At 35.1% G+C, this 14,474-nt stretch overlaps 3 protein-coding genes across 3 annotated transcripts; all 3 read right to left on the bottom strand.

The window, feature by feature from the left end:
* Nucleotides 1-130: 130 nt before the first annotated feature.
* Nucleotides 131-2,616, bottom strand: LOC110617705 (ferredoxin--NADP reductase, leaf isozyme, chloroplastic). Its single transcript, XM_021760670.2, has 9 exons — nucleotides 2,303-2,616; nucleotides 1,959-2,193; nucleotides 1,576-1,709; nucleotides 1,412-1,490; nucleotides 1,220-1,311; nucleotides 1,031-1,108; nucleotides 817-879; nucleotides 498-732; nucleotides 131-411 (listed from the first exon to the last, which is right to left on the bottom strand). Exons 1-9 carry the CDS (start codon nucleotides 2,405-2,407, stop codon nucleotides 344-346), a joined length of 1,089 nt encoding a protein of 362 aa, XP_021616362.1. The 5' UTR covers nucleotides 2,408-2,616; the 3' UTR covers nucleotides 131-343.
* A 3,863-nt stretch (nucleotides 2,617-6,479) lies between these two features.
* On the bottom strand, nucleotides 6,480-8,662 carry LOC110601978. Its single transcript, XM_021739411.2, has one exon. The coding sequence runs from the start codon at nucleotides 8,427-8,429 to the stop codon at nucleotides 6,642-6,644; it is 1,788 nt and encodes a 595-aa protein (XP_021595103.1). The 5' UTR covers nucleotides 8,430-8,662; the 3' UTR covers nucleotides 6,480-6,641.
* Nucleotides 8,663-11,222: 2,560 nt separating this feature from the next.
* LOC110601973 lies at nucleotides 11,223-13,682 on the bottom strand. Its single transcript, XM_021739398.2, has one exon. The coding sequence runs from the start codon at nucleotides 13,318-13,320 to the stop codon at nucleotides 11,365-11,367; it is 1,956 nt and encodes a 651-aa protein (XP_021595090.1). The 5' UTR covers nucleotides 13,321-13,682; the 3' UTR covers nucleotides 11,223-11,364.
* Nucleotides 13,683-14,474: the final 792 nt, after the last annotated feature.

The following is a 14,474-nucleotide window of genomic DNA, read 5'->3' as shown; positions in this document are numbered from 1 at the left end:
TATTAAAATTATGTACATTTAATTACATTTGCATATGAAATTGAAAAAAAATATATCGTACAAATTTCCCATATCTACCCATAATTTTTGTTTTTTACAATTATTTTTCGAATACTAAATTAAAATCATATGGAAAAAGAAGTCGGCTTCCATTAATTATTCTTGATCTTTGATTCCCTTAGAAATGAGAACTTTCTGTAAGAGCCATAACGTTACAATGCTTTGATTTATAAAAAAAGGGCAAAAAAATTTAGTGAAAAATTGCAGTCATATTGCTTATCTACACAATGCACAGAGAAGATTCTTGTACAAGTAATCTCTCCCTCTCTCTCTCTCTCTCTCATTAGTAGACCTCAACGTTCCATTGCTCTGCTTTCTTCAATGATCTTTTGTACTCCAACCAATCAATGCCTGAAAAAATGAACCAAAGTTGAAGTTAAGAGGCAAATTTTGTATAATCATCTTATTTAATCTCATCAAATTGATGTATTTCTTACCATCTCTAGCTGCAAGTGATAGCATTATGTCGTCAATTCCCTTTTCCATCCCTTTCAATCCACACATATAGACATAGGTGTTATCTTTCTTTAGCAACTCCCACAGCTCTTCTGCATATTGAGCCATGCGAGTTTGGATATACATCTTTTCTCCTTTCTCATTTGTCTGCTCTCTGCTTACTGCAAAGTCAAGCCTGAAGTTGTTCGGAACCTTCTCCTTCATTTTCTCAAATTCCTGCCAATCCACCATGGGGAATTTTAGTTCCATTTGTAAAACATTTCATGTGAATTAGATTATCAATGGAGTTGTTTGCCTCACCTCCTTGTAGAGCAATGAACTACTTGTGGGAACACCCAAGAAGAGCCATGCCAAGCCATTGAACTAAAAGGCATCAAAACACTTTTGTTGATCATTCAATGATTATTTGAAGCTTTTAAATAAGAAAAAGAACTAATATCCTATTTCGTTAACGACTATCTTCAGGCATGTTTTGTTCTTTATTGAAGGGGAAAAATGGTGGCAGTTGTTGTACCTTGTAATCATCATGTTTCTCAAAGAACATTTTCCACAAGAATGATCGGAAAGGCGCAATGCCAGTGCCAGTTGCAAGCTGCAGGGATAAAATCCAATACAAGAACGATTATGTTAAGATCATAAACTACTGTTAACCACAGAGGAGATACATTGAAATGACTGATATTGAGGTTGCTTTGAAGTTTACCATGATGATTGTGGCATTGGGATCTTTTGGCATGAGCATTTCTTTTCCAACCGGTCCTGTAATCTTCACTTCTGATCCAGGTTTCAAGTCACCTGAGATATAAATGAATTCAAGAACTGTATTGTTCTAGGCGCTTCTGGATTCAGGGCATAGCATTAAAGTAATTTTACAGAAAAGGGAATGAAATCTCACACAAGAAATTTGAGCAGACTCCTTTTACAGTTTCTCCTTTTTCATTGACATACACAAGCCGCTTCACACAAAGAGAAACCTGAACAAATATGATTATGTTAGACCAACATTCAACTAAAAACAGCAGAAAAAGAACTCAATTTGCAAAATGGTTTGGAGCTCACAGTTTTGGAGTCTCCAAAATCACCAAGAGCACTGCTGGCAATTGAATACAATCTCAGCTTATGAGGCTTCCCATTCTTGTCGATACCATCTGGAATTACCCCAATAGATTGCCCTTCTCTGTAGGGAACCTCTCCTAAGCAACCAAATACACTCAGCTCAACAAGATGCACAATATATTAATGAATCAGCTCAAAAGCATCATAACAAGAAATCATTTCGTTAAATCTTCAGTATTGCACCTTTGTATGTGGCAACAATTCTGCAATATATTGTATCAATTGCGATGATTTGATTAATATATCAAAAATTCAACAGTCTACTAGCGAGTTGAAAGGCATCATTTAGAGATTCTATTAGATTCCAAACACAAATTTATCGATACCCTCAGTGCTGAAGACCATGTGCCAAGTTTCTCCAGGAGCATCATCACCAGTGATCTTAGTATTCAAAAGGCATCTGCCAATATAAGGGTTTTTAGGCTTGAACTTGTTAACGACAACATCTTCCTCCATTTTCTTGGATTCCTTCTTAACCTTAGCAGGAGCCTCAGTGGTAACCTGGGCGCTGATGGAAACCACTCTCCCACCAGCAGAAACATCTTTGTAATAAAAAGGAACCTGAATATGAAAATCCCCCATCTCATGAGCTCCATCATTAAAAAAAAACGCCAAAAAACATGTTCCCCAAAGGATCAGAAGATGCCCATAAAAGAGTATATCACATTACCTGCTTAAAGGTGATTCTCTCTGGAGCTACGATGGAGGTTCTTGAGGAGAGAGAGGTGGACTTGGAGGAAGGAAAAGAGACTGCAGCAGTTACTGCAGCGGCCATGGTTGTGATGATGAAAAGAAAGAGAAGAAGAGGAGGAAAGGAAGCTCCTTCAGGGGATGAATAGTAGTGAGGCCAGTGTAGGATTTTTGGGTTGGAAATGGATTACAGTTGCGTGGATGAGATTTTGAGGCCAATGCAGTGGTTGATGTGAGGATAAGTCAGTACTCAGTACTCGAGTAATTTAGTGTATGACTCTCGCGCTCTTTAAAACACCAGTTACAACTTTATAAATTCTCACACAAATGCCCCAGCTTTTTTTTTTTTTCTAATTTGTCCAACAGTATGTTAATTTTGATTACTATTTGCTTCATCGGGACAGCTGTTTTTTATGTAAATTTAAGCAGAAATAGAATGATTAAAAAAATAACTAAGAGTTTGAGAATCAACAACAATTAAAGCTATATTTATTTTACCAATAAATCCAAAAAACCTTTTTTCGATTATTTCATTGCAGTGTTAAAAAATAAAATGATATTTACGTAACAAAAGTTTAGTAGCAAAAATAACTTTTTATTTTGTAAAAAAAATATTTTCTTTAAAATTGTCAATTTTCTCTTTGATCATAAAACATTTTTTATTTATTAATTTTCCAAAACATGAAATGACTTGGATTAATTAATTATGTCAAAATTGTGTAAAATTAACTAAGTGCATAAAGGAAATGCATGAATCTATATGTAAACGTGAGTTCATTCTCATATGATATTATACTCTGTGTAGCTTTACCATTTCAAGAAAAAAAGAAAAAGAGCAGTAGCAACAGATATCTAACCATTGCAGAGTACTAACTGTACATGCAATAAATTTTACACTAGCAGATAAATAAGATCCCTGGACTCTTGATCTTACATAGGTAATAGTGGTTTTAGTGTTTCATCTCGAGTGGCATAAGATTGCTTGGATCTGGATGCCCATTCTGAGCATAACCATCTCAAGCCCATAAGCCAACTCCGTCATCACAACACAACACTAGTATTGCTGAGAGTTTCAGATTTTGCCGTTTTGGGATTGAGAACCCACAAGCTGGATCATGTTCTTGTCCTTTCATCGCTTATAATTTTCTTGGAATGGGATGAGAAAATAATATATATGAAAGAAAAAAAATGGCAACAGAAAGCTTCATGGACAATGGTCATGAGCAGGCTGACCTACCTTGGACATGGCAAATTCTAACCTGCTTTTGGCCTCTTGTACCAATGAGCGCACCGTTTCATCCTCGTCAAGTAAACTTGCTTGGATGCCCATATTAACACCTTCAATGGCTCAATCTCTTCACTATCAGGTACATGCAGTGCAATGTAGCTAAACACAACTAATGCTGATTGCTTCAGGTGAAGATAATTATCTCCAAAATATATCATCTGGACTAAGTGCTTCACTCCTCCACTGCTTATAATGGCCTTGGAATTGTCCAGGTGAAGATAATTATCTCTGAAGGCAAATTTTGCAAGAGCATTTGAAGCTTCCCATGAAACTTCAGCTCCTTTTCCATCAAGTAGTCGTACCAGTGAATCAATTATCCTCGTCTGTGATTCGAAATGCTCTGGCTAAATTGTTTGAAATTGTTCAATGTTGAATCTTTCTTCTGTGTCGGCTAACCAAATCTTCTCTTTTCCGGACATGTTTTTCGCATCTTATCTCTTTCCCTAGCCGTTCCAACTAAGCTAAATTATCTCCAACTGCCCAATAATTCCAACAGGATGCTATTTCTATTTCTGGAAACTGTATTATCTGCCAAAAACATCCCATCTCATTTTTCAGTACAGGTCCTACTATTACTGAGAAACAAGATTTTTATTTTGAGGGAGGGGGTGGAGGAACCTGCTCAAGTGTCCGAACTTCAATCCACCTCCAGCAAACTTAAGAAAGAGAATTCTTAGGGCTTTTTACAAAATTAGGGGTTGAAGAAAAATTATTTGTAGATTTAGGGTTAGAAAAAAGTTATTTGCGAATTTGGGGTTTGACTGCCAGATGGCGGCCGAAAAAGGAGTCTGGCGCCTATTTAATAGGCGCCAGAGCTTGGCGCCATTTAAAATGGCGCCAACCTTTTTTTTTTTTTCTTTTTAAGAATGGCCTGGCGCCACTTAGAGTGGCGCCAGGCCATTCTTTATTTTTTTTTTCTTTTTAAGAATGGCCTGGCGCCACTTAGAGTGGCGCCAGGCCATTCTTTATTTATTTATTTATTTTTATTTATTAAAATGTTAAAATATTATAATTATATTAATTAATTAATATAATAATATATAAATATTTAAAATTATAAAAATTAAATTTATTTTTATTGGACTGCTATTATACAGTCGTACATAATAATATTAATGTCTTAATATTTTGGAGAGTTATGAAATATATTATTATATAATTTGATAATCGTCGGACTTTTCTCACTCTAGGGGAAGCTAAACCCGAAAAAGTGAAATAGGTCTAAGGTCTCAGAAACTCATTTCATTTAGTCGGTCCAGCATCTTCGGTCTTGATACAGACAGACACGAGGCAGATCGGGTTGTCCGCGAGTCTGAGTTAAGCACGAGAAGTCCAGCTCGGTGATGTGACTTGAAGAAGAAGAGTAATTAGATAATATTAGATATTTTTATAATAATAAATATTTTTTATAATTTTAATATATTAATATTTAATAAATTTTATTATTAATTTTTAAATAAAAAATTACTGTATTAATTTATTAAAATAATAAAAAATTTTATCAATAAATAAATATAAAGAACATTATTGAATTATTTTTATATATCTAATTACCATCGAATTATTTTTATATATTTAATCATAATATAATATTAATTTTTTATTTAAAAATTAATAATAAAATTTATTAAATATTAATATATTAAAATTATAAAAAATATTTATTATTATAAAAATATCTAATATTATCTAATTACAACCGAGCTTAGATCGCTAGTATGGAAGTATCAGAACCTCTTTTCACGTGACGGCTATTTAATTCTTATAGCGCGCATGCGGGCAGAGCTGCGAATTGACTAAGCTTACTGTTCTTCTTCAAGTCACATCACCGAGCTGGACTTCTCGTGCTGAACTCAGACTCGCGAGCAGCCCGATCTGCCCCGTGTCTGTCTGCATCAAGACCGAAGATGCTGGACCGACTAAATGAAGTGAGTTTCTGAGACCTTAGACCTATTTCACTTTTTCGGGTTTAGCTTCCCCTAGAGTGAGAAAAGTCCGGCGGTTATCAAATTATATAATAATATATTTCATAACTCTCCAAAATATTACGACATTAATATTATTTTGTAATTATGTATGACTGTATAATAACAGTCCAATAAAAATAATTTTAATTTTTATAATTTTAAATATTTATATACTATTATATTAATTAATTAATATAATTATAATATTTTAATATTTTAATAAATAAAAAAAATAAAGAATGGCCTGGCGCCACTTAGAGTGGCGCCAGGCCATTCTTAAAAAGAAAAAAAAAATAAAGAATGGCCTGGCGCCACTTTAAGTGGCGCCAAGCCATTCTTAAAAAAAAACAAAAAAATTGCTGGCACCATTTTAAATGGCGCCAGACTCTGGCGCTTGTTAAATAGGCGCCAGGCTCCTTTTTCGGCTGCCACCTGGCAGTCAAACCCCAAATCCGCAAATAATTTTTTTCTAACCCTAAATCCACAAATAATTTTTCTTCAACCCCTAATTTTGCAAAAAGCCCAGAATTCTTACGGCTCCGAAATCTAAAAAATAAACGTAAATTCGTTAGGTTTCGATTTTATGATAAATTTAAATCGGATTTAAATTTTACTGTTACATCCTATAGATATTTATAATAATTTTTTGAAAAAAAAAAAAAAAAACGTACGATTGATTTTTTAAAGGGTAAAGAGTATCGCAAATCTACCACAAAATTTAATATAAAAATTATATGGACGGTAACTTTTACATTTTAATTATTTTTTTGAATAATTTTATAATTTTATTTTTTTTCTATTATAAATAACATTTCTTAAAAATATAAACTCATTTTTTTTAATTTTTAAAAAATTTCATAAAAATTTTTTATGTCTAAATAGTAATTTATCAAACCATACCGTGAAGCGGCAGCCAAGCAAACGACTCGAATGCTTGAAATATATTATATGGAAAGAAGAAAACTAATTGTATGTACATTCAAATGGAATGACAAAGCTGAAAGAAATAAACAAGAAAATTATATGCAGTGAACATAACAAAAGACCATATATGTTGCTACAAATCAATGGAATCCCCTTGAACCTCTGGATTGATAAAGCTCCAATTTGCTTTTGGCGTCTTCTAGCAATGCTTCAAGTGTTTCATCTTGAGCCACAAACGATTGTTTGGATGCCCATTCTAGCACTGTAAGCACCTCAGCCTGTGCGAGCTCCTCGCTGTCTGGGACATGCATAGCTATGTAGCATAGGAGATATAATGCTGACAGTTGAACTATAAGCTCGCCAAAATAGACAAGCTGGATTAGGTGCTTTTCCCCTCCAGCTTGTATGATTGCCTTGGAATGATCAAGGTGGAGATAGTTTTCTGTGCAGGCAAACTTTGTGAGAGCAATTGAAGCTTCCCTATACACCTCATCTTCTCCCTCATCTAGAAGTTTAACCAATGGGGCAATCATTCTGCTCTCTGTTGCTCGAAATGTCCTGGCCAGGTTCCCTATAGTCTCGATGCATGGTATAAGGAGGTTATGATCAGCTCTTTCGATGATTTTCAGCAACTGATCAATAATAGCTTTGCACGCAGGCGAATTGTGTTTGAATGTGGATCTTCTCAAATCAGTATCTTGCTCTGCCACTGCTGTGATCTCCATCAAAGCCATGGCTGAATGGTATTTAACATCTTCTGTACCTTTCTCCAAGAGAACTACAAAACACATCAATGCTCTCGACTGGGTGATGCTACGGCATATAGAGGAGTTACCCTTGGCAAGCTGGGATAGTGCTTTAGCTGCCATTGCTTTCATTGTAGCCTTGGTCTCAGGATCTTCAAATTCCCTATCTTTAGAACTTGTATCAGAAGGTTGGTTACGCTTTTGCTGATCATCATTATCATATTTATCCATTGCTTTGCTCGCGTTCAAGTGATTTCTTGCCATTACAACTGCAAGGACTGATGTGGCTTTATTGATAGGAATGGTAATCTGAACATGCTCGTCTTCAGCTGTCTCAAATACAAGATGGCCAACTAGCAACCGAATTATATTATGATGGTCAAAAAGATCTTGGCATTTGGGATAATTCGCCGCTAGCTCAGAAACAGCCCAAGCCACTACAGCCTGAACTTTCATAGGACCTTGTTTAAGCATTTTCGCAAACACAGTACAAACACCTGCGTGGATTATGTATTCGACGCTTTCCTGGTCACGACCCAGTAGACCAATCGCTCTTGCGGCGTTCTCTTGGCCTTCCATGTTCCCTTCTTTGACCAATTTCAGCAGAGGCGGAATCCCTCCTTCTTCAATAATCAGCTTCCCGTACCGATCGTTGTCTCTCGCCAGCGAAACCAGCGAAGCAGCAGCATCAGATCTATCATCCACTGAGCCAGTATAGAGAATCGCAATCTGTTCCCATATAAGACAAAGAATTGGCTCGTTAGCAGCAATCGGAGGCAATCCCAAATACTCGTCGTCAAGATCATCAGCCGACGCCGATACACGCAAAAGCCAAGACACGTCACCGATCGAATTTTCCAAGTGAGACAACATTTTACGAAACGCGGTTGTCGGAATTATGGTGAAAACGCGTTTCATGACGTCATTAGCTAGGCATTTTTGGACCAGGGCCAGAGCCTTGTCAAGGGTTTGCTCTGTTTCGTAAATTATCCGGCGAGCAGGCCGCTCGTACAGGACGGAGCTGGTTCGAGCGGCTCGCCGGAGTAAAGAGGCGAGCTTTTCCGTCTTGAATTTGAGTTCAGCGCATTCTTGTTTGAAAGTGGAGGCTTCATCAGCAGCTTTGATTACTCGGTCAGCTAAATGGATAGGCTGTGACAATAATTGCTTCTCCAAGCCCGCCATGGATTAAACTCACACAGCAGGCCAACACAAAAGTCAGAAACCTTTGCAGGTAAAAGAAGTCAAAATAAACAATCAAGAACACAAATCTTCAAAATAGGTGGTTTTTGACAAAGATCGGGTCAAGAAAAAAGAGGTAGAGAAAAGCGACAAACCCAGAAAAGAGAGTGAAATAGCTTGGTTACAGGAGATGGATGAATTGGATTATTTGATAATAGGAGGCTAAAAGGAGGAAAAGTCTTAAAATTTAATTAAATGCAATTAGGTATTATTATTAAAAAATTAAAAAAAAAAAAAAAAAAAAAAAACATGTGTTTATAAATGAGGGAAATGTCCTTGTAACACACATGGAATAAGCTTTTGTAGCCCAAAAGCCCCATTTTGAGATGGGCTCAGCCAAGTCCATAGCCCCCACCTATGATCATATGTCCATCAAAGAAAGGGAATGAAATGAATTAAAATTAAATAATCTAAAATCATTTAATTTGTATCTGCCAATGGCTTAAAAATATTGGAAAAAAAAAAGGATAATATATCTAAGAGATTTATGGATATTATTAAATTAAAAATTGATTTATAATATTAAAGTTTAATTATTAAGCTTTAGTAATGTATTCTATAATGGTATTCAATAATAAAACTTTTTAACCCATGATTTTGTATTTGTTATTAAAATTTTATTTTTCTCTCTCATTAAGTTAAGAACATATTTTGTATTTATCAAATTGATACATTAAAATCTAGTATCAAGTAAATTATTAATGTTTTTTTTTTATCACTTATACAAAAATACTAAAATCTAGTCTGATTTGATTTAATAAATTAAAATATATTATTTATCTAATAAATTTGCCTTCACATTTTTATATTTTCAAACTCCTACTAAAACACAAAAATGTTGCTTATGTTTTTTAAAAAATAATAATAGCATGCCTTATCACCGTAAAAATTCAACTATTTAACATTTTGTCCAATTTCATTTAGTTACCAATTGATTCAAAATGATCTATTTACATTAAAGTTAATTTTCAGAAGTGCACTTTAAGATAAATTATCTTTTAGAAATTATTATTTTAATATATTTAATTGATATGTCAAATTCTCAAAAAATTAATGCAGTGTGATTATAAGAATAATATAAATATCCACGCTCTACATATATGTATAATATTTAATTTAAAAAAATTATAAATTGGCCAAATATATAAATTTTGAAAAGTAAATATTCAACTCACATAATAATTAATATATAATTTTTTTATGATAATAATTAAAATGTTATAAAATATAAAAAATATTTATGGTTAATTTAATTGTTTTTTTATTTATTTAAATAAATATATAACTTAAATAAGATTATATTATAAAAATTTTCACATATTATTATCTATCAACAACTATACCCTTTAATTTTCTATTAATTTTTACCTAAATATTTAATTATGAAAAAAAAATAAAATAGAAAGTGAGAAAAGTAATTTAAATAATTTCGAAATTATTTGGATTGGGGAGGGAAATTTATAAAGGAGAAGTAACATAAACCAATTTCTCCGCAAATTGTAGAATCATGCGAACCAAACAAGTTAACTTTTCATATTTCCTAAGGAGTTTAACTTTCTTATTAAGTTATTCCAATCAAATATAGTTTTATTAAAATAAACTATTATTAGAGGTGTTATTTTTTGATTAAAAATAGAAAAAATAGTAAAAAACAAGTATTCTTAAAATGAAAATTGGTAAAGATTGAAAAAGTAGAAATCACAAAAAAAAGTGAAAGAATTAATGAAGCGAATCCAATCCAATTCAAATGGCCTAAGAGCAATTTGGAAAAAACTATCATTTCAAACACAATTAAACCCCACTATGGGTTCAACCGTCTTACCACACGCAGATTTGAACAAGCTCAAAATTTGAATTCTTTCAAAATACTGCCAACACATCTTAAAGGTTGGCAAATCTTAAAGGACCTCTCAAATTTTTACGTCTTTCAGATTTCGTGTGCATATAATAAATCCCAGTTTCAAGTTGCAATTGGTTGGCCTCTGGAATCTTACGATTGCATTTTCGGATCATGTCATGGTTGGCATCAGTTCATTTTCCATCTTTTTTTTGTTTTTCTTTTTGATATTTTGAGAAAAATATCATACATAAAAGATCACCAAATAGAAGTTCATTACAAGAGTCTACTAAGACATCCCAGAATTTGAGACTATCAAACAGAATACAAGTTCATTTTCATCCACCTTAAAATTGTGAAAATTCCAGAGAATAGTGGTTCCCATTTTACCAGATGGGTACAATATATCCTCAACTGACACAAGCAAATCCTGATGCCCATAAACTCTTAAGGATTTGATTTGCCCCCATGAAGGAAATGGTTAGGAGATCATATGATTTACTGTAGTTTGTTTGAAATTGTTCAATGTTGAATCTTTCTTCTGTGTCGGCTAACCAAATCTTCTCTTTTCCGGACATGTTTTTCGAATCTCATCTCTTTCTCTGGCCGTTCCAACTAAGCTAAATTATCTCCAACTGCCCAATAATTCCAACAGGATGCTATTTCTATTTCTGGAAACTGTATTATCTGCCAAAAACATCCCATCTCATTTTGCAGAACAGGTCCTACTATTACTGAGAAACAAGATTTTTATTTTGAGGGAGGGGGTGGGGGGGACCTGCTCAAGTGTCCAAACTTCAATCCACCTCCAGCAAACTTAAGAAAGAGAATTCATACGAGGGTCCAAAATCCCAAAAATGAACATAAAAATCATAGCGTGAAGCGGCAGCCAAGCAAAGGACTCGAATGCTTTGAAATATATTATATGGAAAGAAGAAAACTAATTGTATGTACATTCAATTGGAATGACAAAGCTGAAAGCAATAAACAAGAAAATTATATGCAGTGAACATAACAAAAGACCATATGTGTTGCTACAAATCAATGGAATCCCCTTGAACCTCTGGATTGATAAAGCTCCAATTTGCTTTTGGCGTCTTCTAGCAATGCTTCAAGTGTTTCATCTTGAGCCACAAACGATTGTTTGGATGCCCATTCTAGCAATGTAAGCACCTTAGCCTGTGCGAGCTCCTCGCTGTCTGGGACATGCATAGCTATGTAGCATAGGAGATATAATGCTGACAGTTGAACTATTTGCTCGCCAAAATAGACAAGCTGGATTAGGTGCATTTCCCCTCCAGCTTGTATGATTGCCTTGGAATGATCAAGGTGGAGATAGTTTTCTGTGCAGGCAAACTTTGTGAGAGCAATTGAAGCTTCCCTATGCACCTCATCTTCTCCCTCATCCAGAAGTTTAACCAATGGGGCAATCATTCTGGTCTCTGTTGCTCGAAATGTCCTGGCCAGGTTCCCTATAGTCTTGATGCATGGTATAAGGAGGTTAGGATCAGCTCTTTCGATGATATTCAGCAACTGATCAATAATAGCTTTGCACGCAGGCGAATTAGGCTTGAATGCTGATCTTCTTAAATCAGCATCTTTCTCTGCTACTGCAGTGATCTCCATCAATGCCATGGCGGAATTGAATTGAACATCTTCAGGTCCCTTCTCCAATAGAACTGCAAAGCACAAGAGTGCTCTTGATTCAGTTATGTTGCGGCAAATGGGAGAATTTCTCTTGGCAAGGTGCCAAAGTGCTCTAGCTGCCATTGCTTTCATGTTAGCCTTAGTGGCAGAGTCTTGAAGTTCCCTGCCCTTAATGTTAACCCCAGAAAGCGAATGACTCTGTTGATGATTTTGCTTCATGCTATTGTTTCCATTGTTACTGGCCCCATTACCATTATAACCAGTTCGTTGCTGCGGCGGCTTGGAGGCTGTATTCAGAGCCATAGTATTGGTGACCACATTGTGCAACTGATTTGGAGTCTGATTACCCGTAGGACGAGGAATTCGACATGAATCATCATCAGCTGCTATAGGATTTTTCACATTTTGAGCAGTTGGCGAACTATTACTGGCCATAACAACCGCATGGATCGAAGTGGCTTTGTGGCTAGTAATGGCATACTTACTATGCTCTTGAACCGTCTCAAATGCAAGATGACCAACTAGCAACCGAATTATGTTATGCTGGGCAAAAAGATCTTGGCATTTGGGATAATTCGCCGCGAGCTCAGAAACAGCCCAAGCTACTACAGCCTGAACTCTCATAGGACCTTCTTTGAGTATTTTCGCAAACACGGTACAAACACCTGCGTGGATCATATATTCGATACTTTCCGGGTCACGACCCAGTAGACCAATTGCTCTTGCTGCGTTCTCTTGGCCTTCCATTTTCCCTTCTTTGACCAATTTCAGCAGAGGCGGAATCCCTCCTTCTTCAATAATCAGCTTCCCGTACCGATCGTTGTCTCTCGCCAGCGAAACCAACGAAGCAGCAGCATCAGATCTATCATCCACTGAGCCAGTAGTGAGAATCGCAATCTGTTCCCATATAAGACAAAGAATTGGCTCGTTAGCAGCAATCGGAGGCAATCCCAAATACTCGTCGTCACGATCATCAGCCGACGCCGATACACGCAAAAGCCAAGACACGTCACCGATCGAATTTTCCAACTGAGACAACATTTTACGAAACGAAGTTGTCGGAATTATGGTGAAAACGCGTTTCATGATGCCGTTAGCTCGGCATTTCTGTACCAGGGCCAGAGCCTTGTCAAGGACTTGTTCTGTGTCGTCAAGGATCCGGCGCGTAGGCCGCTCGTACAGGTCGGAGCTAGCTCGAGCAGCTTGCCGGAGTAAAGCAGCAAGCTTTTCAGTCTTGGATTTGAGTTCAGCACATTCCAGTTTGAAAGCGCTGGCTTCATCAGCAGCTTTGATTACTTGGTCAGCTAGTTGAATAGGCTTTGTCAATATTTGCTTCACCAAGTCCGCCATGGATTAACCCCCGGGGGACCAACACAAAACCCAGAAATCTTCGCAGAAAAAAACTTTAACAAGAGATTATTATGACAAAGATGAGGTCGAGAAAAAGGGTTAGAAAACGAATAAAGCCCAGAAAGAAAAAGGCTTGGCTGATTGATATGACAGAGGAAAAGAAAAGTGTGAGGGATGAGCTGGAGAAGCGATGTTTGCTTCGAGGGATTATTGACATGGAGTTTGGGTTAATGGTTTGGGGAGTATATGAGATGCAGAGATTTGAATGGAGGATTATTCAAAGGAGACGAAGACGAATCTACTGCTTCAAATCAATGGTGGTCAAGCGGACGGGTTTTACAAGGTCAAATGCGTATTTTCCTCTGGTATTGGGTCAATTTATTGGTAGCAATGGGAAATTAACCCTCGCATTCGTAAAATGCAAATTACCTGAACTTTAAGAATTTATAGTGAATTACTATGGAGAAAAATATGTTTAAAATATATTAATTTAAGAATATCCAAATTAATTTCATTTTAATTTTATCCATAATAACATTAAAACAATAAAATAATTTTTTTAAACTGCTTTATTTGTGCTTTTTTGTTAATTTTTAATTTGAAGTTTAAAATAGAGTAAATGCTACAATTAATCCACAATATAAGATCAAGTAATATATATTTGGAACAAAAATCAATTATTGAGAGAGTGGAAGCTTGACCAACTATCCACATGTGATGATTTAAAATGAATTTAAGTTTTCTAAAAGTAAATAAAATTAAAACCTTTAAATGTCAGCTATAAATTGAGTGTGTGGATATATCTTTCTTAGAGTATCAAATAATATTTTGTTTTGTTTACTTATAATGATATTCATTAACGTGTCATATACATATATATTATATTGCCAAACTTTTTAGGGTATATATAAATTTATCATATTAAAATGGCATGTAAATTTTGAAATTTGACAAAGAGTATTGGTGAATTTGACAATGACAACTAATAATTGTAATTATGAAGAGAAAACTATCTAATAATGGGGTGGGTGGTAACATTTCGCTGCGATCATAATCTACTATAATTCAATATATAAGTCTATTTTATATATTTTGAATTTTTTTTAACGAGTCGGATTTAGTGCAGACCAATATGTAAAGGTTTGATAAAAAAG

The sequence above is a fragment of the Manihot esculenta genome, chromosome 1 (genome assembly GCF_001659605.2).
Source record: "Manihot esculenta cultivar AM560-2 chromosome 1, M.esculenta_v8, whole genome shotgun sequence".
In the NCBI taxonomy this organism is placed as follows: Eukaryota; Viridiplantae; Streptophyta; class Magnoliopsida; order Malpighiales; family Euphorbiaceae; genus Manihot; species Manihot esculenta.
Note: the sequence above shows the minus strand (reverse complement) of the source record. Positions and strands in the feature narration are given on the sequence as shown.

Coding starts and splice junctions, on each gene's coding strand:
- LOC110601973 (XM_021739398.2), bottom strand. CDS start 13,320: ATGGCGGACTTGGTGAAGCAAATATTGACAAAGCCTATTCAACTAGCT.
- LOC110601978 (XM_021739411.2), bottom strand. CDS start 8,429: ATGGCGGGCTTGGAGAAGCAATTATTGTCACAGCCTATCCATTTAGCT.
- LOC110617705 (XM_021760670.2), bottom strand. CDS start 2,407: ATGGCCGCTGCAGTAACTGCTGCAGTCTCTTTTCCTTCCTCCAAGTCC. Junction 2,194..2,302: donor AGAGAATCACCTTTAAGCAG/GTAATGTGATAT, acceptor TTTCATATTCAG/GTTCCTTTTTATTACAAAGA. Junction 412..497: donor ATCACTTGCAGCTAGAGATG/GTAAGAAATACA, acceptor TCATTTTTTCAG/GCATTGATTGGTTGGAGTAC.